This window comes from Pleurodeles waltl, chromosome 10, assembly GCF_031143425.1.
Source record: "Pleurodeles waltl isolate 20211129_DDA chromosome 10, aPleWal1.hap1.20221129, whole genome shotgun sequence".
NCBI lineage: Eukaryota > Metazoa > Chordata > Amphibia > Caudata > Salamandridae > Pleurodeles > Pleurodeles waltl.
Genome location: NC_090449.1, coordinates 136,827,571 through 136,853,886, shown reverse-complemented (window position 1 = coordinate 136,853,886; position 26,316 = coordinate 136,827,571). Strand labels below are relative to the sequence as shown.

The following is a 26,316-nucleotide window of genomic DNA, read 5'->3' as shown; positions in this document are numbered from 1 at the left end:
AACCAAATCCTGAATATCTTGAATCCGCTGAGGCGGAGGAAAGGCCCGACCCAATGTTGTATCCAGTACTGCCCCTATGAACAGGAGGCGCTGAGAGGGCTCTAGGTGAGATTTGGGCTCGTTCACCGAAAAACCCAGGTCGAACAACAACTGGGTTGTTGACTGCAGATGATGCGACACAAGCTCCGGGGACTTGGCTTTGATCAACCAGTCGTCCAAGTAAGGGAATACTGCTATCCCCTTCCTTCTGAGTTCTGCCGCAACCACCGACATCACCTTCGTGAAGACTCGAGGTGCTGAAGTAAGACCAAACGGAAGGACCGCAAACTGATAGTGTTGCGATCCCACCACAAACCGGAGATACTTCCTGTGTGACTTGAGTATCGGGATATGAAAGTAAGCATCCTGCAAGTCGACAGACACCATCCAGTCTTCCTTGTTCAACGCCAAAAGCACCTGTGCTAGGGTCAGCATCTTGAATTTTTCCTGCTTGAGGAACCAATTCAAGATCCTCAGGTCCAGAATTGGTCTCAAACGACCATCCTTCTTGGGAATCAGGAAATACCTTGAGTAACATCCTCGACCCCTTTCCTGCTCTGGGACCAACTCCACCGCGCCCTTGGAAAGGAGGGCTTGTACCTCCTGTTCTAGCAACAGGAGGTGTTCTTCTGAACAATAAGAAGGGCGGGGCGGGATGAGGGGCGGGAACTCCCGAAAGGGAAGGGTGTAGCCTTTTCCCACAATACTGAGAACCCAAGTGTCCGTTGTAACAGTCTTCCATTTGGTGAGAAAATGCTGTAATCTTCCCCCTACAGGAGAGGAGTGAGTGGGAAATGGTGGAAGCCTAAGGCTGCTTCCCCTGCTGCACCCCGCCAGAGGATGAGGAAGAGGCAGAGTGCTGCTGAGAGGCTCCTCTGGTGCGGACCCTACCTCTCCCCCTGAAAGATCTATAGGGATGGGAAGAGGCAGGTTGCTGATATCTTCCCCGAAAGGAAGAGGAGGAAGAGCCACGCCCAAATCCACGAAACCTCCTGAAAAATCTGGAAGAGGCCGTGGAAGAAGGAGCTTGGAGCCCTAACGACTTAGCCGTGGCCCTGCTTTCCTTAAAACGTTCCAAGGCCGAATCAGCCTTGGCTCCAAACAGTTTGTCCCCATCAAACGGGAGATCCAACAATGTGGACTGTACATCTGCAGAAAAGCCCGAGTTACGGAGCCAGGCCTGTCTCCTTGCCACCACAGTAGTGCCCATTGCTCTGGCTACCGAGTCGGTGGTATCCAGTCCCGTCTGGATAATCTGGGTTGCAGCAGCCTGGGCATTTGAGACAAGATCCAAAAGACCCTGGGGAAGCTCTGTAAACGATGAGGAAATGTCATCCATCAGAGCATGAATATACCTCCCCAGGATACAGGTTGCATTGGTGGCTTTTAACGCCAGACTGCAGGACGAAAAAATTTTCTTCGACTGCGCCTCTAGCTTCTTTGAATCTCTGTCCCCAGGCACCGTCGGGAAAGAACCAGGCGCTGACTTGGATGAACAGGAGGCCTGCACCACCAAGCTCTCCGGCGTAGGGTGCCTAGATAGAAACCCAGGGTCAGTCGGAGCCGCCCGATACCTCCTGGCCACGGCTCTGTGAACTGCTGGGGAAGATGCCGGCCTCTTCCACACCTCTATCACCGGATCCAGCAGAGCGTCATTAAATGGCAACAGAGGCTCCGCCGCAGCGGAGGCCGGATGTAGCACCTCTGTTAAAAGGTTTTCTTTAGCCTCCACCCCCGCAAAGGCAGGTCCAAAAAACTAGCTGCCTTCCGTACCACTGCATGAAAGGAAGCAGCCTCCTCAGTATACTCCCCCGGGGACGAAAGATCCCACTCAGGGGAAGTGTCCAGCCCACTGGCCGACTCCAGTCCACGCAGCCCATCACCCGAGTCCTCTAGCTCTCCTTCCTCCAGGGCTCGTTGGTACTCCTGCTCTTCTAATACACGGAGAGCACGTCTCCTGGAATGAAGTCGCTGTTCAATACGCGGAGTCGACAATGCCTCCGCCGAAGTCGAAGATCGGCGCCGATCTTCAGAAGCCACCGACGCCGCGTCCGGCGCCACAGGTAACTTCGGCGCCGACAAAAGAGCAGCTGAAGCAGATGGACCCACCGGAGTCACAGGCCGAAATCCCGACTTCGACGGGATGGAAATCCCCGGGGCCAATCCTTCTGAAGCCACCGGAGCGGCCACCGGCGCCGACACTGGCGCCGAGCCCACGTTCCCAAAAGGGAGAAAGGGCATAAAGGGTGCCGGCCGAAGAGGCGCAGGATCACCCAAAGAAAAGGCCAAAGGCCCAGCCGGAGCACCCCCTGGAGCCATCTGTTGGAAGATGGCATACATCGCATTCAAGAATGCGGAACTATCGGCTCCAGGGGTGGGAAAAGCCGGATACTGAGGTGCCTGTCTCGGAGGCGACCCCGACGCCGGCCTCGGCGTCTGCGCCGGAGAAAACACCTGAGGCTCCAATACCTCAATCACCGACGCCTGTCCAAGTGAAGTCGGAGACGCCGGAGAGGGCAACGGCGTCGAAGGATGCGGCGTAACCGTGGGACTGATCTCCCATGTCCTTCGGCGCCGATCCGAAGACCTGGAACGAGTCTCCTTCGAATGACGCCGAGATTCTCTACGGCACCGGGAGTCTCGATGACGCCGATGTCTTGGAGAAGAAGACTTCTTGTGATGCTTTTCCTTCGATTTAGCCATAAACAGCTTCGCCTCACGTTCCTTGAGGGCCTTTGGATTCATGTGCTGGCATGAATCACAAGTCGAGACGTCGTGGTCGGAGCTCAAACACCAAAGGCAATCGGAATGAGGATCCGTCACCGACATCTTGCCTCCACACTCACGACAAGGCTTAAATCCAGACTTTCTCTGCGACATTATTACCACAGCGAAAGACTACGCAGCAAAAATACACTGTAACCAAAAAAGTAACAGTTGCTCCCTCGAAGATAACCGTTTCGAATGCACGGAAAAAAGGGAACTGACGTCCGCACGTCGTCGAGGACCTCTTATTGCCTGTATGACGTCAGACGGCGTCGCGTGGGCTAGAGTGACGTCCTCGTCGACGTGCAGAGACTAGTAAGAAGATTTCCGTCGAATGCTGGCGCCATGGGAGTATTCATTAGGTGAGGAATCCACAGGTAGTTGTATCCATCAGAACAGGTCATTATGAGAAGACAACCAAAATTGATACCAGAGATAGGTTAAACAAACAGTAGAATTACCATTGTTCTGCCGTTTGTTTCTTTCAAAAGCTAGCAAGTGCAGCAGAAAGTACGTCTTGCATTGGATGTAAGAAGGGATGTAACGTGCTATGTACATGAGACCAAGGATATCAGGAAGACAAAACAGTTCTTTGTTGATCAGGCAGCAGAAACTTCAGGCACAACAGTGCCTAAAGGAACATTTACCACACAATGGTACAGCAGTGCCTAAAGGAGCAGCTGCCATACATGAGTAAAATAAAATACAAATGTTCTATAAAGTGTCAAAACAAAGTATGGATGTAAAATGTAAAACATGTTCTTCTCAGAAAACGGGCAGGTTTGGCGTTCGTGTATAATGCAACAATACAAGAATACGCATGACTACACCATGGTCTTCAAAGTGCAAGTGTTCGTAGCATGTGTGGCTGTAGATACACAAGCTTTGCATACTCCTGCCATCTAGTGCTGGCCTTGGACGACTGCAACGTGCTTTTCCTACTAAGAAATTCAAGAGTCACAAGGTCGAGACAACTCCTCTAGTCGTGGATGTGCAAGGGCACCAACTCCATTGTTGGATTGTTTTTCGTCCAATAGGTGAAACTAGAAATGGAGTAGCGAGTAGAAAATAGTTACCATGTGTTTAGAAAGTGAATAATACTAAAGTGAGTGATCTCTGGCAAAAAGCAGGGTTTTTATTTTTTAGCTTTTATGTAAGTTTTAGATGCATTTAACAATCCACATGATGATCACTGCCTTAGAAATGGCATGACCTTTATGAGGCTGCAAAAAGGCTACAAAGAGTTGACACTTTATACGGAACAATTTTGTCCTATATACATAATACGAAAGTAAGTGCATGCTTGCCATCCAGTGTGTGGAAAGTGGTCTTTCAGCCACTGAATCAGGCTGTGGGGGGAAAAGACTGAGAGCTCTTGCCAGTGTGATTAAAGTAGTTTGATTAAGGGGAGACCTCCCTGGGTAAGAATTTGGGATTGGTTCTAAGAACAACTTTGTCACTGTGGATTAGGAAAAAAGGTCCCTCTATTGTGAGGGCCTGTAACCCACTGATGCGTCCCAAAAACATTATGGCTGCCAAGAAGGCAACGTTCCACGCTAGGAATTGCAGAGAGCATGAATCCAGTGGCTTCAATGGACCCTGGAAAGGTTAATATTGAGATTCCAGACTGGTGTTTGAGGTGCAAGTGGCAGAATTATACATTGAAGGCCTTCCATTAAGGCTTTGATTACTTGTAAAAGTTTTCACTGTTCTGCATGTGAAACTACAGCACTACATGCAACAAACAGATGCTTACATAGTAAGCAAAATAATCCTTACTAAACACCTTCATGGATATAGAAACAAGCAAAAAGCCATGGTAGGCCAAAGAGGGATTCCAATTTATTGTGCACTAACCCATTTTCAAGGCCCATCAACCCTGATGATAGGGTAAATATACCACTAAGTAATCAATGCATAGCATGTGAAGCTACAAGAGATGTATGCTGGAAGAGAATCTATTTGCTTACCTTTAAGAATGGATTTGCAGTTGAAGCTCTTCTGAATTCACATATGGCCATCCCACCTCAGAGATGGAGGGGAGTTAGTGCAATTAAATGACCTAAAAAAATAAAATAAAATGGAGTGTACCTTCGGAGGCATTGTGGGCTTAAAGTCAATGTCATAGTGAGGCAGAGTGAGTACATATACGTTGATGCCCAATAGGAAAACGCTTTGTAAATAAAGCAGTCCTCAACCCAATGAGTAGATGCTGGAATAATGCACAGCATGTGAGCCTAGAAAGGTTCAAGCTGCAAAACTATTTTTACAGCTAACTGGTTTCTTACCATAACTGGGGGCCTCAAAACTGGAAGAGACTTAGGGTGTGCACCTCACCAAAATTGTATGATATATATATATTTTTTTTTACAATGGTGGAACTTGTAAGCAAAGTGAGTTTTTGTTTAAACATTTGAAGGTAAACTGCTGAAAACCAGCATTTTTTTCAGACGCATTTGCCAACAAGCTTCTGCTCATCCCAAAATACTGCAAATTCAGTGTGAGAAATAATGTTGCTTCAGACATTAGAAAATCTACACAAGTCTGCTGGTGAACTGCTAACAATCACTATTTCCAATGAACTGATCTTCTTACCTCACAAAATCTGCAGGCAACAGTGAACAAGAGGAGGAAGGAGATTTAATTACCGTGGAATTCGATGACGGGGACACTGGACGTATCCCTCTTTCTCATATCCGGCTACTACCGCCAGATTACAAAATACAGTGTAAGTGCAGAATAGCATTGTGAGCTTTTTTTTTTAATCTGCAGAAAGTCGTAGTCATTTCCATCTTGTCAAATTTTTGAATCTGTAAAATGGTAAATCATATTGTTTTTAAGAAAATTCAAAATTTCTTCTTTTTCTAAAGGATGTACAATTATTGAACTTTATTTTCGCTGGTATGGCAAAGGGAATATGTGGTGGTGTTCCTTCTGGCGTTGACAGACCATGAATTCCCTGCACAAAATTCACTTGATTGCAAAAACAGTTATCTCTGATCTCTGGCAGTGTAGGAACAATCATTTTTGCTCCAGTGACCTATACTGTCAAATATGAACTTCTTTAGGGAGACAGATCTTGAATAAATTCACAACCCAGTTAAGGTGCTTTCAAATGAATTTGGATCTTGTGATGTTCCGTATTTAATTGAGGAATCAAATTAAAAAGAAGGGTGATCAACAGGATGTACTTTGAAAAGAAGGGTGATCAACAGGATGTACTTTGGTCTCCCAGCTTCAAATTAGAGGCTACCTATATGTTTATGGTGTTCTAAACTGGGAACTGGGTCGGCAGTTAACTTTGCAGAAGACACTGAAATGGTTGTAGAAGAGTCTTCTCTTGATATGGTTGTGATGAAGATCAAAATAAACATGATTGTTCATAATAGTCATTGGTCTTGTTTGGAATGAGATACTTTCTTAAGTGGGTTAGCAGTCGAAAAATAAACCATTTCCACTGGAAAACAAGTCATGTTGGTGGCCATAATCTAGAATTCAGTTTTGAGAGCTACGTCAGGGTTTAAGGACACATGCTTTGTGGTAAGCTCAGCACAGCTTCAAAAGATATTTCAGATATTTTTCATGCAAGCAGAATGACCACAAGCATAGACAAACTATCTCTGTTCGGACACCTGCCACTTTGAAACTAGTGAATCAGAATAGTTTATTTGAGAGCTCAAATTTTGTTTCTTAAAAAGATTAAATGGGTGCAATTGTAAATTGAGAACATTTGTTAGTTGAGACACTTGACTAATTTGCATGGTGTGATGAATTGCAGGTGCAGAGCCTTCCCCTGCTCTTTTGGTGCCCAATACCAAGCGTCGCTGCCGTAAGTCAAGCAAAGATGCTGTGGAGGTTAAGGAAATGGTAGCATCGGAGCCTGAAGATACTATGGCAAAAAGCAAAGGTCGTGGGAGAAAACTAAGTGCCAAACAAACCCCTGGTACTTTGATTTACAGTTGTTTTTTTTCCCCTTCACATCTGCTTGTTATCTTTAACCAATTTAGCGCTATATACATTTTTTTTTTTCTTTTTCTTTCACCCCTTGCAATTTGATTTTTTTAATTTATTTGTTTTATTTGGGTCCCTCTGGGTCCTCCATATCCTCTGTCCTGTCAATCTCACCTCAATATGTTTGTTGTTTTCAATCACGGATCTGTCACTGTTTTCATTCCGTGTTCCATTTGCTCTCTGTTGCTTTTGGCCATTTCAGCATTTCCTCACCAGGAGAGACTTTGTGTTCCCTCGTCCTCTCATAAGTGAGGGCGTATCCTCTTCACCCAGCTTCCTAACCCTGGTTATGTTAATGCCAATACACTGAAGTGGATGATAAAACAATGTCTGCCTTCCTTGCATCCTTGATGTTAGCTCACACATTTCAAAGAACTGGATCGGGTGCCTCAACTGCGAGCTAGCTTGCACACCAATTACAAGTTTTATAGTACCATTGTAATCGCACCTTTTTATTTACATTCGTCCTTGTTTATTTTTGCTCATTTTAAAGTTATATTTAAATGGTATATGTTGCTGTAAATTAGCATAGGAGTTTTACTGTTTCCACACTATTTCATGTAATGGACTTGCATTGAAAACTTAAACCATATAGACATACCGGCCAGACGTCATCAGATAAATCAGAAAGAGCCCAGGCTGTCTTTGTACTCTGAATCTAAAAGGTTTTCAATTGTAGAAGCCCTTCTTAAGAAAAGGAAGAAAAAGTTTGTATTGATTGCCAGAAAAAAAATAGTTTTAAGAAAATAAAAGCTTTGTGTGTAGCACTTAAATTATTCCGTGAAAAACAAACCGACATTATTTTCGAATTAGCCAGGTTTGCCAGACTTGCATACAGTTTTAATATGCAGTATTGGGGCATCCCATAGGAACTTTACAGTTGTATGAAGTTTGGACTGAAAAAGCATGTCTGAAGTTCCCTTTGTGCAATGGTTCAGGCTACCTCAATGATCATGGTTGGGTGGGTGACTGTTGGATCAAAGTGGTCATGTATATGTTGGTACATGCATGCATTCCAAGGCCTATTGTCTTACTGAATACTCATCAGTGACTTCCATGATGAATAAGGATCAAGAATCTGCATAAGCAACAAGATGAATTGAAGAGTGTGGTCTAATATTCCATTGGGCACAGTTTCTGCTCTTGGAACGGATAGAAATTATAATGGAGGTACTGGACGGCTGGTAAAAAGTTAATTAAGCAATAGAGGCAAACTCCGAGATTCAGCATTAGGAATTCAGTAGAGCTAGCTAAGCAGTACATATATAGGGAGCATGTGGAATCCTCTTCTATGATTGTATTGGTACAAATCTCGTGGTTTCAGCTGAGGAGCCGAATGAAGTTTATTTAAATAGTTTAAAAGAGCTTATTACCCATGTCATACAAGTGACCTAAGTGAACAATAATGGGCATGCATCTTTGCACTACAGTGCTTACAGCCCAACCTAACAGATATTCTGTAGGAAGTTGGCTCTGTATGTGCTATTTCAAAGTAAGGAATAGCATGCACAGAGTCCAAGGGTTCCCCTTAGAGGTAAAATAGTGGTAAAAAATAGATAATACTAATGCTCTATTTTGTGGTAGTGTGGTCGAGCAGTAGGCTTATCCAAGGAGTAGTGTTAAGCATTTGTTGTACATACACATAGACAATAAATGAGGTACACACACTCAGAGACAAATCCAGCCAATAGGTTTTTATATAGAAAAATATCTTTTCTTAGTTTATTTTAAGAACCACAGGTTCAAATTCTACATGTAATATCTCATTCGAAAGGTATTGCAGGTAAGTACTTTAGGAACTTCAAATCATCAAAATTGCATGTATACTTTTCAAGTTATTGACAAATAGCTGTTTTAAAAGTGGACACTTAGTGCAATTTTTACAGTTCCTAGGGGAGGTAAGTTTTGATTAGTTTTATCGGGTAAGTAAGACACTTACAGGGTTCAGTTCTTGGTCCAAGGTAGCCCACCGGTGGGGGTTCAGAGCAACCCCAAAGTCACCACACCAGCAGCTCAGGGCCGGTCAGGTGCAGAGTTCAAAGTGGTGCCCAAAACACATAGGCTAGAATGGAGAGAAGGGGGTGCCCCGGTTCCGGTCTGCTTGCAGGTAAGTACCCGCGTCTTCGGAGGGCAGACCAGGGGGGTTTTGTAGGGCACCGGGGGGGACACGAGTCCACACAGAAATTTCACCCTCAGCGGCGCGGGGGCGGCCGGGTGCAGTGTAGAAACAAGCGTCGGGTTCGCAATGTTAGTCTATGAGAGATCTCGGGATCTCTTCAGCGCTGCAGGCAGGCAAGGGGGGGATTCCTCGGGGAAACCTCCACTTGGGCAAGGGAGAGGGACTCTTGGGGGTCACTTCTCCAGTGAAAGTCCGGTCCTTCAGGTCCTGGGGGCTGCGGGTGCAGGGTCTCTCCCAGGCGTCGGGACTGTAGGTTCAAAGAGTCGCGGTCAGGGGAAGCCTCGGGATTCCCTCTGCAGGCGGCGCTGTGGGGGCTCAGGGGGGACAGGTTTTGGTACTCACAGTATCAGAGTAGTCCTGGGGTCCCTCCTGAGGTGTCGGGTCTCCACCAGCCGAGTCGGGGTCGCCGGGTGCAGTGTTGCAAGTCTCACGCTTCTTGCGGGGAGCTTGCAGGGTTCTTTAAAGCTGCTGGAAACAAAGTTGCAGCTTTTCTTGGAGCAGGTCCGCTGTCCTCGGGAGTTTCTTGTCTTTTCGAAGCAGGGGCAGTCCTCAGAGGATGTCGAGGTCGCTGGTCCCTTCGGAAGGCGTCGCTGGAGCAGGATCTTTGGAAGGCAGGAGACAGGCCGGTGAGTTTCTGGAGCCAAGGCAGTTGTCGTCTTCTGGTCTTCCGCTGCAGGGGTTTTCAGCTGGGCAGTCCTTCTTCTTGTTGCAGGAATCTAATTTTCTAGGGTTCAGGGTAGCCCTTAAATACTAAATTTAAGGGCGTGTTTAGGTCTGGGGGGTTAGTAGCCAATGGCTACTAGCCCTGAGGGTGGGTACACCCTCTTTGTGCCTCCTCCCAAGGGGAGGGGGTCACAATCCTAACCCTATTGGGGGAATCCTCCATCTGCAAGATGGAGGATTTCTAAAAGTTAGAGTCACCTCAGCTCAGGACACCTTAGGGGCTGTCCTGACTGGCCAGTGACTCCTCCTTGTTATTCTCATTATTTTCTCCGGCCTTGCCGCCAAAAGTGGGGCCTGGCCGGAGGGGGCGGGCAACTCCACTAGCTGGAGTGTCCTGCTGGGTTGGCACAAAGGAGGTGAGCCTTTGAGGCTCACCGCCAGGTGTGACAATTCCTGCCTGGGAGAGGTGTTAGCATCTCCACCCAGTGCAGGCTTTGTTACTGGCCTCAGAGTGACAAAGGCACTCTCCCCATGGGGCCAGCAACATGTCTCGGTTTGTGGCAGGCTGCTAGAACTAGTCAGCCTACACAGATAGTCGGTTAAGTTTCAGGGGGCACCTCTAAGGTGCCCTCTGTGGTGTATTTTACAATAAAATGTACACTGGCATCAGGGTGCATTTATTGTGCTGAGAAGTTTGATACCAAACTTCCCAGTTTTCAGTGTAGCCATTATGGTGCTGTGGAGTTCGTGTTTGACAGACTCCCAGACCATATACTCTTATGGCTACCCTGCACTTACAATGTCTAAGGTTTTGTTTAGACACTGTAGGGGTACCATGCTCATGCACTGGTACCCTCACCTATGGTATAGTGCACCCTGCCTTAGGGCTGTAAGGCCTGCTAGAGGGGTGTCTTACCTATACTGCATAGGCAGTGAGAGGCTGGCATGGCACCCTGAGGGGAGTGCCATGTCGACTTACTCGTTTTGTCCTCACTAGCACACACAAGCTGGTAAGCAGTGTGTCTGTGCTGAGTGAGAGGTCTCCAGGGTGGCATAAGACATGCTGCAGCCCTTAGAGACCTTCCTTGGCATCAGGGCCCTTGGTACTAGAAGTACCAGTTACAAGGGACTTATCTGGATGCCAGGGTCTGCCAATTGTGGATACAAAAGTACAGGTTAGGGAAAGAACACTGGTGCTGGGGCCTGGTTAGCAGGCCTCAGCACACTTTCAATTGTAAACATAGCATCAGCAAAGGCAAAAAGTCAGGGGGCAACCATGCCAAGGAGGCATTTCCTTACACAACCCCCCCCCAAACGAAAGAGGATGAGACTAACCTTTCCCAAGAGAGTCTTCATTTTCTAAGTGGAAGAACCTGGAAAGGCCATCTGCATTGGCATGGGCAGTCCCAGGTCTGTGTTCCACTATAAAGTCCATTCCCTGTAGGGAGATGGACCACCTCAACAGTTTAGGATTTTCACCTTTCATTTGCATCAGCCATTTGAGAGGTCTGTGGTCGGTTTGAACTAGGAAGTGAGTCCCAAAGAGGTATGGTCTCAGCTTCTTCAGGGACCAAACCACAGCAAAGGCCTCCCTCTCAATGGCACTCCAACGCTGCTCCCTGGGGAGTAACCTCCTGCTAATGAAAGCAACAGGCTGGTCAAGGCCATCATCATTTGTTTGGGACAAAACTGCCCCTATCCCATGTTCAGAGGCATCAGTCTGCACAATGAACTGCTTAGAATAATCTGGAGCTTTGAGAACTGGTGCTGAGCACATTGCTTGTTTCAGGGTGTCAAAGGCCTGTTGGCAGTCCACAGTCCAGTTCACTTTCTTGGGCATTTTCTTGGAGGTGAGCTCAGTGAGGGCTGTCACAATGGATCCATATCCCTTCACAAACCTCCTGTAGTACCCAGTCAAGCCAAGGAATGCCCTGACTTGAGTCTGGGTTTTTGGAGCTACCCAGTCCAGAATAGTCTGGATCTTGGGTTGGAGTGGCTGAACTTGGCCTCCACCTACAAGGTGTCCCAAGTAAACCACAGTTCCCTGCCCTATCTGGCATTTGGATGCCTTGATAGAGAGGCCTGCAGATTGCAGAGCCTTCAAAACCTTCTTCAGGTGGACCAGGTGATCCTGCCAGGTGGAGCTAAAGACAGCAGTATCATCAAGATAAGCTGTGCTAAAGGACTCCAAGCCAGCAAGGACTTGATTCACCAACCTTTGGAAGGTGGCAGGGGCATTCTTTAAACCAAAGGGCATAACAGTAAACTGATAATGCCCATCAGGTGTGGAGAATGCTGTCTTTTCTTTTGCTCCAGGTGCCATTTTTATTTGCCAGTACCCTGCTGTCAAGTCAAAGGTACTTAGAAATTTGGCAGCACCTAACTTATCAATGAGCTCATCAGCTCTTGGAATTGGATGGGCATCTGTCTTGGTGACAGAGTTGAGCCCTCTGTAGTCCACACAAAACCTCATCTCTTTCTTTCCATCTTTGGTGTGAGGTTTGGGGACTAAGACCACTGGGCTAGCCCAGGGGCTGTCAGAGCGCTCAATCACTCCCAATTCCAGCATCTTGTGGACTTCCATCTTGATGCTTTCTTTAACATGGTCAGATTGTCTAAAGATTTTGTTCTTGACAGGCATGCTGTCTCCTGTGTCCACATCATGGGTACACAGGTGTGTCTGACCAGGGGTTAAGGAGAAAAGCTCAGGAAACTGTTGTAGGACTCTCCTACAATCAGCCTGCTGCTGGCCAGAGAGGGTGTCTGAGTAGATCACTCCATCTACTGTGCCATCTTTTGGGTCTGATGACAGAAGATCAGGGAGAGGTTCACTCTCTGCCTCCTGATCCTCATCTGTTACCATTAACAGATTCACATCAGCCCTGTCATGGAAGAGCTTAAGGCGGTTCACATGGATCACCCTCTTGGGGCTCCTGCTTGTGCCCAGGTCCACCAGGTAGGTGACCTGACTCTTCCTCTCTAGCACTGGGTAAGGGCCACTCCATTTGTCCTGGAGTGCCCTGGGAGCCACAGGCTCCAGAACCCAGACTTTCTGCCCTGGTTGGAACTCAACCAGTGCAGCCTTTTGGTCATACCAAAACTTCTGGAGTTGTTGGCTGGCCTCAAGGTTTTTGGTTGCCTTTTCCATGTACTCTGCCATTCTAGAGCGAAGGCCAAGTACATAGTCCACTATGTCCTGTTTAGGCTCATGGAGAGGTCTCTCCCAGCCTTCTTTAACAAGGGCAAGTGGTCCCCTTACAGGATGACCAAACAGAAGTTCAAAGGGTGAGAACCCTACTCCCTTCTGTGGTACCTCCCTGTAAGCGAAAAGCAGACATGGCAGGAGGACATCCCATCTCCTTTTGAGTTTTTCTGGGAGCCCCATGATCATGCCCTTTAATGTCTTGTTGAATCTCTCAACTAAGCCATTAGTTTGTGGATGGTAAGGTGTAGTGAATTTATAAGTCACTCCACACTCATTCCACATGTGCTTTAGGTATGCTGACATGAAGTTGGTACCTCTGTCAGACACCACCTCCTTAGGGAAACCCACTCTGGTAAAGATACCAATGAGGGCCTTGGCTACTGCAGGGGCAGTAGTTGACCTAAGGGGAATAGCTTCAGGATACCTGGTAGCATGATCCACTACTACCAGGATATACATATTTCCTGAGGCTGTGGGAGGTTCCAGTGGACCAACTATGTCCACACCCACTCTTTCAAAGGGCACCCCCACCACTGGAAGTGGAATGAGGGGGGCCTTTGGATGCCCACCTGTCTTACCACTGGCTTGACAGGTGGGGCAGGAGAGGCAAAACTCCTTAACCATGTTGGACATATTGGGCCAGTAGAAGTGGTTGACTAACCTCTCCCACGTCTTGGTTTGTCCCAAATGTCCAGCAAGGGGAATGTCATGGGCCAATGTTAGGATGAACTCTCTGAACAGCTGAGGCACTACCACTCTCCTAGTGGCACCAGGTTTGGGGTCTCTGGCCTCAGTGTACAGGAGCCCATCTTCCCAATAGACCCTATGTGTTCCATTTTTCTTGCCTTTGGACTCTTCAGCAGCTTGCTGCCTAAGGCCTTCAAGAGAGGGACAGGTTTCTTGTCCCTTACACAGCTCTTCCCTTGAGGGTCCCCCTGGGCCTAAGAGCTCAACCTGATAAGGTTCAAGCTCCAAAGGCTCAGTTCCCTCAGAGGGCAGAACTTCTTCCTGAGAAGAGAGGTTCCCTTTCTTTTGCTGTGTTGCAGTTGGTTTCCCAACTGACTTTCCTGTTCTCTTGGTAGGCTGGGCCATTTTTCCAGACTCCAGCTCTACTTTTTCACCCTGTGCCTTGCACTGTGCTCTCGTTTTCACACACACCAGTTCAGGGATACCCAGCATTGCTGCATGGGTTTTTAGCTCTACCTCAGCCCATGCTGAGGACTCCAGGTCATTTCCAAGCAGACAGTCCACTGGGATATTTGAGGAGACCACCACCTGTTTCAGGCCATTGACCCCTCCCCATTCTAAAGTAACCATTGCCATGGGATGTACTTTTCTCTGATTGTCAGCGTTGGTGACTGTGTAAGTTTTTCCAGTCAGGTATTGGCCAGGGGAAACCAGTTTCTCTGTCACCATGGTGACACTGGCACCTGTATCCCTCAGGCCCTCTATTCTAGTCCCATTAATTAAGAGTTGCTGTCTGTATTTTTGCATGTTAGGCGGCCAGACAGCTAGTGTGGCTAAATCCACCCCACCCTCAGAAACTAGAGTAGCTTCAGTGTGGACCCTGATTTGCTCTGGGCACACTGTTGATCCCACTTGGAGACTAGCCATACCAGTGTTACCTGGATGGGAGTTTGGAGTGGAACCTTTCTTGGGACAGGCCTTGTCTCCAGTTTGGTGTCCATGCTGTTTACAGCTATGACACCAGGCCTTTTTGGGATCAAAGTTTTTACCCTTGTACCCATTGTTTTGTGAAGAGGCTCTGGGCCCACCCTCCTGTGCAGGTTTTTGGGGGCCTGTAGAAGACTCTTTACTATTTTTAGTTTTGGTTGTCTCATCACCCTTCTGCTGGGGAGTCTTTGTGACCCCTTTCTTTTGGTCACCCCCTGTTGAAGTCTTGGACACCCTTGTCTTGACCCAATGGTCCGCCTTCTTTCCCAATTCTTGGGGAGAAATTGGTCCTAGGTCTACCAGATGCTGATGCAGTTTATCATTGAAACAATTACTTAACAGGTGTTCTTTCACAAATAAATTGTACAGCCCATCATAATTACTTACACCACTGCCTTGAATCCAACCATCTAGTGTTTTCACTGAGTAGTCAACAAAGTCAACCCAGGTCTGGCTCGAGGATTTCTGAGCCCCCCTGAACCTAATCCTGTACTCCTCAGTGGAGAATCCAAAGCCCTCAATCAGGGTACCCTTCATGAGGTCATAAGATTCTGCATCTTGTCCAGAGAGTGTGAGGAGTCTATCCCTACACTTTCCTGTGAACATTTCCCAAAGGAGAGCACCCCAGTGAGATCTGTTCACTTTTCTGGTTACACAAGCCCTCTCAAAAGCTGTGAACCATTTGGTGATGTCATCACCATCTTCATATTTAGTTACAATCCCTTTGGGGATTTTCAACATGTCAGGAGAATCTCTGACCCTATTTATGTTGCTGCCACCATTGATGGGTCCTAGGCCCATCTCTTGTCTTTCCCTCTCTATGGCTAGGATCTGTCTTTCCAAAGCCAATCTTTTGGCCATCCTGGCTAACTGGATGTCCTCTTCACTGGAGTTATCCTCAGTGATCTCAGAGTTGTTGGTCCCTCCTGTGAGGGAACCAGTATCTCTGACTATTATTTGTGGAGTCAGGGCTTGAGAAGCCCTGCTCTCCCTAAGTAGGACTGGAGGGGGGGAATTTCCCTCCAAGTCACTATCTTCATCCTCTGAGTTGCCATCCTCAGAGGGGTTGGCCTTTTCAAACTCTGCCAAAAGCTCCTGGAGCTGTACTTTGGTAGGTTTTGGGCCCATTGCTATTTTCTTTAGTTTACAGAGTGACCTTAGCTCTCTCATCTGTAGATGGAGGTAAGGTGTGGTGTCGAGTTCCACCACATTCACATCTGTGCTAGACATTATGCTTCTAAAAGTTGGAATACTTTTTAAGAATCTAAAACTGGTTCTAGAATCTAATTCAAACTTTTACAAACTTTTAAACTCTAAAAGAAATGCTAAACAGGATCTAACACAAGGCCCTAGCAGGTCTTTTAAGAATTTAGAAAACTTTTCAAATTGCAAAAATCAATTTCTAATGACAATTTTGGAATTTGTCGTGTGATCAGGTATTGGCTGAGTAGTCCAGCAAATGCAAAGTCTTGTACCCCACCGCTGATCCACCAATGTAGGAAGTTGGCTCTGTATGTGCTATTTCAAAGTAAGGAATAGCATGCACAGAGTCCAAGGGTTCCCCTTAGAGGTAAAATAGTGGTAAAAAATAGATAATACTAATGCTCTATTTTGTGGTAGTGTGGTCGAGCAGTAGGCTTATCCAAGGAGTAGTGTTAAGCATTTGTTGTACATACACATAGACAATAAATGAGGTACACACACTCAGAGACAAATCCAGCCAATAGGTTTTTATATAGAAAAATATCTTTTCTTAGTTTATTTTAAGAACCACAGGTTCAAATTCTACATGTAATATCTCATTCGAAAGGTATTGCAGGTAAGTACTTTAGGAACTTCAAATCATCAAAATTGCATGTATACTTTTCAAGTTATTGACAAATAGCTGTTTTAAAAGTGGACACTTAGTGCAATTTTTACAGTTCCTAGGGGAGGTAAGTTTTGATTAGTTTTATCGGGTAAGTAAGACACTTACAGGGTTCAGTTCTTGGTCCAAGGTAGCCCACCGGTGGGGGTTCAGAGCAACCCCAAAGTCACCACACCAGCAGCTCAGGGCCGGTCAGGTGCAGAGTTCAAAGTGGTGCCCAAAACACATAGGCTAGAATGGAGAGAAGGGGGTGCCCCGGTTCCGGTCTGCTTGCAGGTAAGTACCCGCGTCTTCGGAGGGCAGACCAGGGGGGTTTTGTAGGGCACCGGGGGGGACACGAGTCCACACAGAAATTTCACCCTCAGCGGCGCGGGGGCGGCCGGGTGCAGTGTAGAAACAAGCGTCGGGTTCGCAATGTTAGTCTATGAGAGATCTCGGGATCTCTTCAGCGCTGCAGGCAGGCAAGGGGGGGATTCCTCGGGGAAACCTCCACTTGGGCAAGGGAGAGGGACTCTTGGGGGTCACTTCTCCAGTGAAAGTCCGGTCCTTCAGGTCCTGGGGGCTGCGGGTGCAGGGTCTCTCCCAGGCGTCGGGACTGTAGGTTCAAAGAGTCGCGGTCAGGGGAAGCCTCGGGATTCCCTCTGCAGGCGGCGCTGTGGGGGCTCAGGGGGGACAGGTTTTGGTACTCACAGTATCAGAGTAGTCCTGGGGTCCCTCCTGAGGTGTCGGGTCTCCACCAGCCGAGTCGGGGTCGCCGGGTGCAGTGTTGCAAGTCTCACGCTTCTTGCGGGGAGCTTGCAGGGTTCTTTAAAGCTGCTGGAAACAAAGTTGCAGCTTTTCTTGGAGCAGGTCCGCTGTCCTCGGGAGTTTCTTGTCTTTTCGAAGCAGGGGCAGTCCTCAGAGGATGTCGAGGTCGCTGGTCCCTTCGGAAGGCGTCGCTGGAGCAGGATCTTTGGAAGGCAGGAGACAGGCCGGTGAGTTTCTGGAGCCAAGGCAGTTGTCGTCTTCTGGTCTTCCGCTGCAGGGGTTTTCAGCTGGGCAGTCCTTCTTCTTGTTGCAGGAATCTAATTTTCTAGGGTTCAGGGTAGCCCTTAAATACTAAATTTAAGGGCGTGTTTAGGTCTGGGGGGTTAGTAGCCAATGGCTACTAGCCCTGAGGGTGGGTACACCCTCTTTGTGCCTCCTCCCAAGGGGAGGGGGTCACAATCCTAACCCTATTGGGGGAATCCTCCATCTGCAAGATGGAGGATTTCTAAAAGTTAGAGTCACCTCAGCTCAGGACACCTTAGGGGCTGTCCTGACTGGCCAGTGACTCCTCCTTGTTATTCTCATTATTTTCTCCGGCCTTGCCGCCAAAAGTGGGGCCTGGCCGGAGGGGGCGGGCAACTCCACTAGCTGGAGTGTCCTGCTGGGTTGGCACAAAGGAGGTGAGCCTTTGAGGCTCACCGCCAGGTGTGACAATTCCTGCCTGGGAGAGGTGTTAGCATCTCCACCCAGTGCAGGCTTTGTTACTGGCCTCAGAGTGACAAAGGCACTCTCCCCATGGGGCCAGCAACATGTCTCGGTTTGTGGCAGGCTGCTAGAACTAGTCAGCCTACACAGATAGTCGGTTAAGTTTCAGGGGGCACCTCTAAGGTGCCCTCTGTGGTGTATTTTACAATAAAATGTACACTGGCATCAGGGTGCATTTATTGTGCTGAGAAGTTTGATACCAAACTTCCCAGTTTTCAGTGTAGCCATTATGGTGCTGTGGAGTTCGTGTTTGACAGACTCCCAGACCATATACTCTTATGGCTACCCTGCACTTACAATGTCTAAGGTTTTGTTTAGACACTGTAGGGGTACCATGCTCATGCACTGGTACCCTCACCTATGGTATAGTGCACCCTGCCTTAGGGCTGTAAGGCCTGCTAGAGGGGTGTCTTACCTATACTGCATAGGCAGTGAGAGGCTGGCATGGCACCCTGAGGGGAGTGCCATGTCGACTTACTCGTTTTGTCCTCACTAGCACACACAAGCTGGTAAGCAGTGTGTCTGTGCTGAGTGAGAGGTCTCCAGGGTGGCATAAGACATGCTGCAGCCCTTAGAGACCTTCCTTGGCATCAGGGCCCTTGGTACTAGAAGTACCAGTTACAAGGGACTTATCTGGATGCCAGGGTCTGCCAATTGTGGATACAAAAGTACAGGTTAGGGAAAGAACACTGGTGCTGGGGCCTGGTTAGCAGGCCTCAGCACACTTTCAATTGTAAACATAGCATCAGCAAAGGCAAAAAGTCAGGGGGCAACCATGCCAAGGAGGCATTTCCTTACATATTCTTTGACGACTTATTCTTTCCTGGTGTTCGCCTCATAATAAAGTCTCTAACTCCTATGCATCCTAAACTTTCCTAGTTTTAAATTAACCTATGTATGTTATCCTCAATTTTTCTAGATTGTTTTCTTTTTCCCATATCTGTTCCATTCTGTTTTGTTTTAATCTCTGTTGTTCAGCAACTTGTTACTCATCTGCTCTCATTAGAGATCAAGGGAAGCATACTCCTCTAATTCCCACCCAGAACAGCCATACTTGTATACAATGTGATGGCATGGTTCCTGCTGCCTTTTTTTCCTTACCTCATCTTTAATGTGCATCTAATTAAAGGATTGTTAAACGAGGTGTAGTTTCAGGTTTACACGTTTGTATCACTCTTATTATAGCCTTGCACCCTTCCTAAGCATTCCATAACATAATTATGTTTGATACACAGAGAATGCACTAGTCCAGGCAACTAATTACAACCAGTCTCTTTTCCCTTACTGGGATGGGGTAAATTGCACTATTCACGTGAAAGTCCTCATCTGCTAGTTGCCTTAGTTATGGAAGGTTTTCTTACATGTGAGGTTCCGCGAAGGTGACCCCCTAAAGGGCCTGCGGATTTGCTTAATTTGCCAGTGGTCGAGCTGGAGGGGCGTGGGCAGGGCAGAGATGGAAGGGGGGAAGAAAGGGAATAAGGGTGTAATAGTTGAATCTAGAAACTTTATGTATTATGAGGTACGTTTTAAAGTCACTTAATTTAAGGAAGCTGTTTCCTGTCCAGCTTTCTTTGATCTCGTGCACAAAGGGTAGACTACTGTTCTGACTATTTTCTTGTCTTGCTTCTTTGTTTTTTCCATTTCACAAATAAGCCTATAGACATAAAAAAGTAACATCTATTTAAAAAAAAAAAAAAACAATTGCCCGTCGCTTAGCAGCTATATGAAAGTTATTTGCTTCAAACGTTTTCTGATGGTACTTAAGCACCTCTGTTTTTTGCTTATTTTATTTTCATAGTGGAGTCTGCTACAACACAAGATGGAGATTCGTCTGCATGTTCCACACCTGATCAGGATAAGCTAATTTGTCTTTCCCTGGAAAACCAAATGGAAACAAGGAACAACCTGGAGCTGTCTGCTACTACACCCGCTACCAGAAAGGAGGAAATATGCACGAAATCCAACAAGCTCAAAATAAGTGCAAAATTGCACAATGAACAGCACACATCTTACCAGGCACCAGTATTTTGTGATATTCTACTGAGTGAACAGTACTGTGACCAGAAAGGTTCCTTGGCAAAACTCAGTCCTGTTGGCAATGTGGATTGTAAAAGCAAAACTAAGAAGGAACGGAAAGCTGAAAAAACACAGGATTTTGGTCCACTAAACAAGAGTCACAGGAAGGATACTGAAAGTGAGATCCTGATCAAACTGGATCATGAAGGAGTGATGTCTCCAAAAACTAAAAAAACAAAAGAGGCCATGTTGAAAGGTCTACATATGTCTGGGAGAAAGGACAAAAAAAGTCCGCTTCTCCTGAGTTACACCGCCATATTAGATGAAAAGGTCAAGCAAAAACTCTCGAACTGTAAGGATGCAGATAAAGAGGCTGAGACATCCGACTCTCCATTTGGCGGACTGACACTTAAAGTGGATGGATACCCAGCCAAGGGAAGTGAGAAAGAAGGCAAAGCTAAAGAGGAGTCTGACATAAACAGTAGTGGAAGTAGCTCCGACTCCGAAGAAGAGGGAGAAAACAAAGGAGGTCAAGTTCCTGAAGTTAGCAGCTCAGCAAGCTCGAGAGCGTCAACACCTGTTTCATCCCACTCCTCATCATCTTCCAGTGGTAGCAGTTCATCCACAACCTCTTCATCATCTTCGTCCTCTTCTTCATCCTCTTCTTCAAGCTCAAGTTCTTCCTCAACAGATGAAGACTCATCTTGCAGTTCAGAAGATGAGATTGCTGAAGCCAACCCGGTTTCTACAGTCCCGCAGCCAGCTCCTAAGAAAGAGGCAAAACGAGAGAGAAAATCCCGTGCTGCCTCTCGTGCTCAAAGCCAAAAACCACAGCAACAAAAGCAACAGAAGCAAGGGGGAAACAAAAGCAAACCGAAGAAACGTGAGGGAATCCACTTGCCAACAACCAAAGAACTTGCTAAGCGTCAGAGATTACCTTCAGTGGAAAACAGGCCCAAGATTGCTGCTTTCCTCCCAGCCAGGCAACTTTGGAAATGGTTTGGGAAACCTACACAGGTAATTCATTTTCAAATATATTTTACCCCTGCTTCTAAAAATGAAACACTTATGTTTGGATTACATAAATATATTGTCACTTGGTAAGTATCTTGATATTGTAAAGCAAAATTAATTAAATGAAAAATTCCTTAATTCATAATGTGTTCAACACACTTTGAATTAAGGTTTTGTTCCTATAAAGCTACATTTTACAACAGACTGAATACTTATTTGTAACTTGTGATCAACTGTTGGACACTTAAAGTGGTGTCTTCTAGCAAGCTTTTTGTGTGAAATAAAACATCTGCTAAATTACATTTCATCGTCTGTTGATTAAGAGTTGAATTCACTTAAGCTTTTCTTTTACAGAGACGAGGAATGAAAGGGAAGGCAAGGAAGTTATTCTACAAGGCAATTGTTCGTGGCAAAGAGATAATTCGTATTGGAGATTGTGCTGTATTTTTGTCAGCTGGCCGCCCCAACTTGCCCTACATCGGTCGTATCCAGAGCATGTGGGAATCCTGGGGAAACAATATGGTTGTGAGAGTTAAGTGGTTCTATCATCCTGAGGAAACTAACCCAGGCAAGAAGCTGAATGAAGGCAAGGTATGTGCCACTGCTGATTTTAAAAATAAACAATGTTGCCAACTGGGTTTACAAAGATATTCTTGGTTTTCTTAGTGTTACGGTTTGCTTGCAGGAATCATTTGTGACTGTAGTATACTTAACCATTTAATGCTATAGAAATGCATTCTGTTCGCCAAGAAACAAAGTACTCAGATAAGATTTATCAAGTTGTATCGAATTGAGGTTGTTTTAAAGGGCAAGTTGTATAGCTTTATTATGATTCCCACCTTGTTGTGACCTCCCCAGACATCTTTGATTATATGTTGATCAACAGAGTGGTAAACTCCCTTAACATTTCACCATGATTTTATTTTGCTGTGACCTTCATATTGCTCTTAAAACTGCTGCTTTTGGGGGCATACGCAGCACCAGACCTGTTTCTTGCCTCGATGAAAAAGTATGCATGGGAAGTACAGGATGGTGTGGGGTCTGCAAAACGGCACTTGATTACTAAAATGTCCCCGACGCTGTCCTTGCCACCTCTCCTGCTTATTAATAGTATCGTCAAAGCCTGTAGCACCACTAGGCCAGCCTAAGTCATCCAGTAACAGCAATGGCTGAGCTGCTGGAGAATTAAGTAATTTTAGCAGGTGCCTCCCTTTTGTGGGGCGGATTGAGCTGTTAATAGTTACAAAGCAGAGATTTCATTAGAGAACAGTCAACATTTTTTCTTTCTCTGCCATAACATACTTTTTTGGAGATATGAGTTTTACTTTGAAGGATTATCAGTTGCAACGCAACAAGAGCAATAGAAACCAAAAGCCCTATTTATTGCAGGTAGATGACTAACTGGGGTTCTAAGTCCCCTGCTGCATTCCCATCTTTTCTACATCCTTTTCCTTAAGAACTTGTGTGCCTCCAAATGAACTAGTGCTTAAGACTATTTCAGCAGAATTTCATTATAAATTGATTTTTCCTCTGTGAAAGTGTTGCAAGAAAAATCTTTCAACATTCAGTCTTCATTGAATTGTGTTTCTTTGTAGCTCGTTCTGGCGTAGAATATATCTTGATTTTTGTATGACGTTTCCTTGACACAGTCAGACAGTAACATTACTCCCTGTGTGGTCTGGACCTCAACTGTTATGTGCGATTATTTCGGCTCTCGGGTACTTGATTTGATTCTTTCATCTGAACTGCTGACTGCGTAAAATTTACACTGCAAGTAACTCATTGAAGATTGTTTTTGTCCTCTCCAACTTGCCTTACATCTGTAGTATCTCGAGCAAGTGGGAGAAAATAGACGTGATTGAAGATCTGGATAAAATAATCTGACAATAATAGATGTACATTTGTAGTTTGTGTGTGGCAGATTTATACTGGCAGTTGTGGGAACACTGCAGTTAGGTCATGATGTTTTGGGTAAAGACTGGAGGTGAAAACCTTTCACTGAAGAGTTGTGGCTTCCACCTTACAGTCACTACCACTATTGTTTGGTGCCCACGATAGGTGAGGTTTTGTGATCATTCAGTTACCAGAATGAAGTTTGATGTTTATGAACATTTTATGATGAACACTTTTGTTGAACTTTGTCGTGACAGGTCTTGTTTGCTTACTTAAAGAGGTTGTATTTTTAGTAGCTCATGTACGGCAAGTTAATATTGCATTTGCTTTCAAGGTTTGTGGTTAAATTAAACTAGTCTCCTCCTTTTTTCTTTTTTTTCCCCTTGTTTCGTTGCACCTTACCACAATACAGTGGGATCCAAAAGCTGGCAGAAACCTTCATTCTGTACTTCAGGCATCTCAACAGAGGAAAGACTTCATGGAGGTAAGAAGGAAATGTCTTCAAACCCAGAGCTGTTAAGAGGGCTTCATACATAGGATTTACACAGCTCAAAATTATCTTCGATATTCCATAATACAGAATGTAGAACACAGGTCTACACATAGCAAGCTGTAATGAAAAATAAAAAGACTATTACCAGCAGTAGTATGCTTTGGATTACGTGGTAGCAATTCTTACAAAAAAGCAAGCTAGTGAGGGCCCGTGTTGTAGAAAGGCAGTGATGAAAGACTATTCACCCAAAGTACCTGCTCTGGATAGATCGGCTAAGTTTATAGTCCGTTTTTTTAATGTTTCCACAAAAAGGTGTATGTATAAAGCGATTTAATAGAAGCTGCTTTGTAAATATTGCCTTGTAGTTTAATGCAAGTAATGGGATGACTAGGCAATATATTCTAACAGATTTTGCGGAGGGAGCTTAAGTCAGTGCTTTCTATCTCTTGGAGTTTCTTCTGTCTTTAGTTTGCTGTCCAAACCCAAAAGGGCCATCAAACCAAATTTGGAAATCTACACCTTTTGAAGACGGCAGAGTTGTACTTGGCTTCCCACTGAGTAGACAGCCGCTGCTTCATTTATAGTTTGAGTTTGGTGCACTCGGGGCACCACAGGCCCAGAACCAGATTGCCACAGCAAGGTCCAGAATTTCAACAGCCATACATTAGACAAGCTTTGACAGATATTTGCAGTCTGGCAGATGAAAATATCTTTGTTGCTCGAAGTCTTAGACATTTTAAGCAATCAACACTATGGTGATGACCAAGTGGGTTTTAGTAAGAGTGTCTTTCTCCTCGTTGGCACATGTGAAGGAACTATGAGAGCACCTGTCTATTGAAATAGGAGCTGTAAGACAAGCAGAGGAAAAGGTTTTTGAAGATGAAATTTCAAGCCCGAGTCTGTGTTCTTAGTGGTACATCCATTTATCAGTTTTTTAAAATTTATTTTTTAAAGAAGCAGTGGCTGCGCAACCACAAGACACGTAATATCCTATAATCACTGACCGCCAAGCCTCAAAAGCCTTTATTGCTAATTCCGAATGATCCACTAGAACACCAAGGGAGGTGCCTTGAACTTTGCCTTTAGAATAGGTTGAGCTTTTGCACTGGTAGAACCTGTTCCAATCCCAGGTACATGTCTGTACCAATGTGAGCATTCAAGCTCCTTAAGAATTGTCCAAGATGGATAAGGAAGACATCTGTACAAGTGCAAGGGAATTTCGGAACAGGTCTTCCAGCAATAGGTGTTCACTAGTCATCTGATGAAGGGCATAGCAAAAGGCAAGTGGTTCTGCCTACAAGAATGCTATGTTGGTGTCTGTTTAACACACAATCTGCCATTGGGATGGCATCATAAAACATTAGATAGTCTGAGATTATTTTCCAAATGGTTCAATGGATTCTGTTGTTCACCAGAAGTCCTTATCAGTAGGATGAATATCGATTTTGTAGTGCGAGCCCCCTCTCGATTCAGATGCTGTACATTATCTCACAATCTCGTGGTTGAGTCTAGAATTGTATCTTGTTTGTCTACATCCTGCACAAGATCGTTATAAAGTGTACATTACAGCAATCCTTCTTTAGTTGTTAAAACCATAATACATGTAGTCACGTTTTGCTTATTTTTTAAAAATCCACTACTATATTACTTCAGTTTAAACGATTAAAACACAATAGTGGATGTTTTCATTGTTTGACATGAAGCAATAAATTCTTTACCTAAATATTATTAACCAGCAATGCATGAGAACAAGATCAAGTAGGCTATAATTACTGGTCACGTGTGGTGGTGGTTGATGCAAACACAAAAACATACATAAATAAGGACAGAATAGAATACATGGTGTATATATACATATAGCTATCAAGTAATTGCAGCTAGTGAAATGGAAAAGGGTTATCAACTATTCTAATATTCCAGATACAGATGTAGGTAGTGGGTCTTAAATTTATGTCTTTAAATTGTGCTATAAAAGAAAATTAAATTAATTTGTTTTTTCTAACTTTTCAATTCATTTTTTCCATGTCTAGCGGGCCTTGTACCAGTCTTCGCACGTGGATGAAAACGATGTTCAGACTGTCTCTCACAAATGCCTTGTTGTTGCTCTTGACCAGTATGAACAGATGTTGAAAACCAAGAAGTACCAAGACAGTGAGGACCTCTACTATCTAGCAGGGACATATGAGCCAACCACAGGCATGATCTTTAATACTGACGGTGTGCCTACGATCTGCTGATTGGGCGTAGGACCCTGGTATTTTAGAAGAACAATCTGTGATCAGGTAGAATACATAAAGAACTATTCACCTCTTCAAGCTTTCAATTTGGCTAGTCATCAATCTACATAATTTTGAAAAGATGTGACAATCTATGATTTTAAAAGTGACTTTAGAGCATTAGCTGACCTCTTGCAAGAAAAGAAAACATCAGAAGAGGTGCAGAACTTCACCGTCCACAGAAAATTGCATGTTACAGAAGTAACCTTTGGTATTGTCTATGCGTAGTGCTAGCAGAGGACATGGCTGTATGAACTGACTCCTATGGGGGTTTTGTCCCACCCAAGGTCTTTCAATGTTTGTGAATCCTTTAATGTTGCAAATAGAGAATAGATTCTGTGATGATGATCATGTGGTAGAGTATTGAGTTTTTCTGTAGCAGGTTGGGTAAGACCATGCTCTCACTGCGGCTGCAGTATTTGTTGGCAGTCATAAAGTATAAGGATCAGAGTAAGAATCATGCTTCTCAGATCCAGCAGTGTTGTGGACTAAGGTGCCTTCCAGGACAAGCAACGATCTTAAGCTTTAATGGCACAAGTGGCTGTGGACCCACAGTAGACAAATGAATGAATATTGGTGTTGTACAGGAAATGTTTTAGCATCCAGCATCCATTGCCTAGCAGATTCATCCATTCCAGGTTTTACTTTTTCGTTGAACGGAAGTTACTTGCCTGCAAAGTGTGTGAATATGAGTTGTCTTTATTTTGC

At 45.3% G+C, this 26,316-nt stretch overlaps 1 protein-coding gene across 7 annotated transcripts in view; it reads left to right on the top strand.

Moving 5' to 3' along the window:
- TNRC18 (trinucleotide repeat containing 18) overlaps positions 1–25,702 on the top strand; it is a 206,777-nt gene extending 181,075 nt beyond the window's left edge. For all 7 annotated transcript variants that reach the window (XM_069209985.1, XM_069209990.1, XM_069209991.1 and 4 more), the window contains 6 exons: positions 5,417–5,533; positions 6,584–6,748; positions 19,715–20,949; positions 21,301–21,537; positions 23,252–23,323; positions 25,363–25,702. In XM_069209985.1, the coding sequence (XP_069066086.1) occupies positions 5,417–5,533; positions 6,584–6,748; positions 19,715–20,949; positions 21,301–21,537; positions 23,252–23,323; positions 25,363–25,569 (2,033 nt within the window). In that variant the 3' untranslated portion in view covers positions 25,570–25,702. The remainder of the gene's footprint in view (positions 1–5,416; positions 5,534–6,583; positions 6,749–19,714; positions 20,950–21,300; positions 21,538–23,251; positions 23,324–25,362) is intronic.
- The last annotated feature ends 614 nt before the right edge of the window (positions 25,703–26,316 follow it).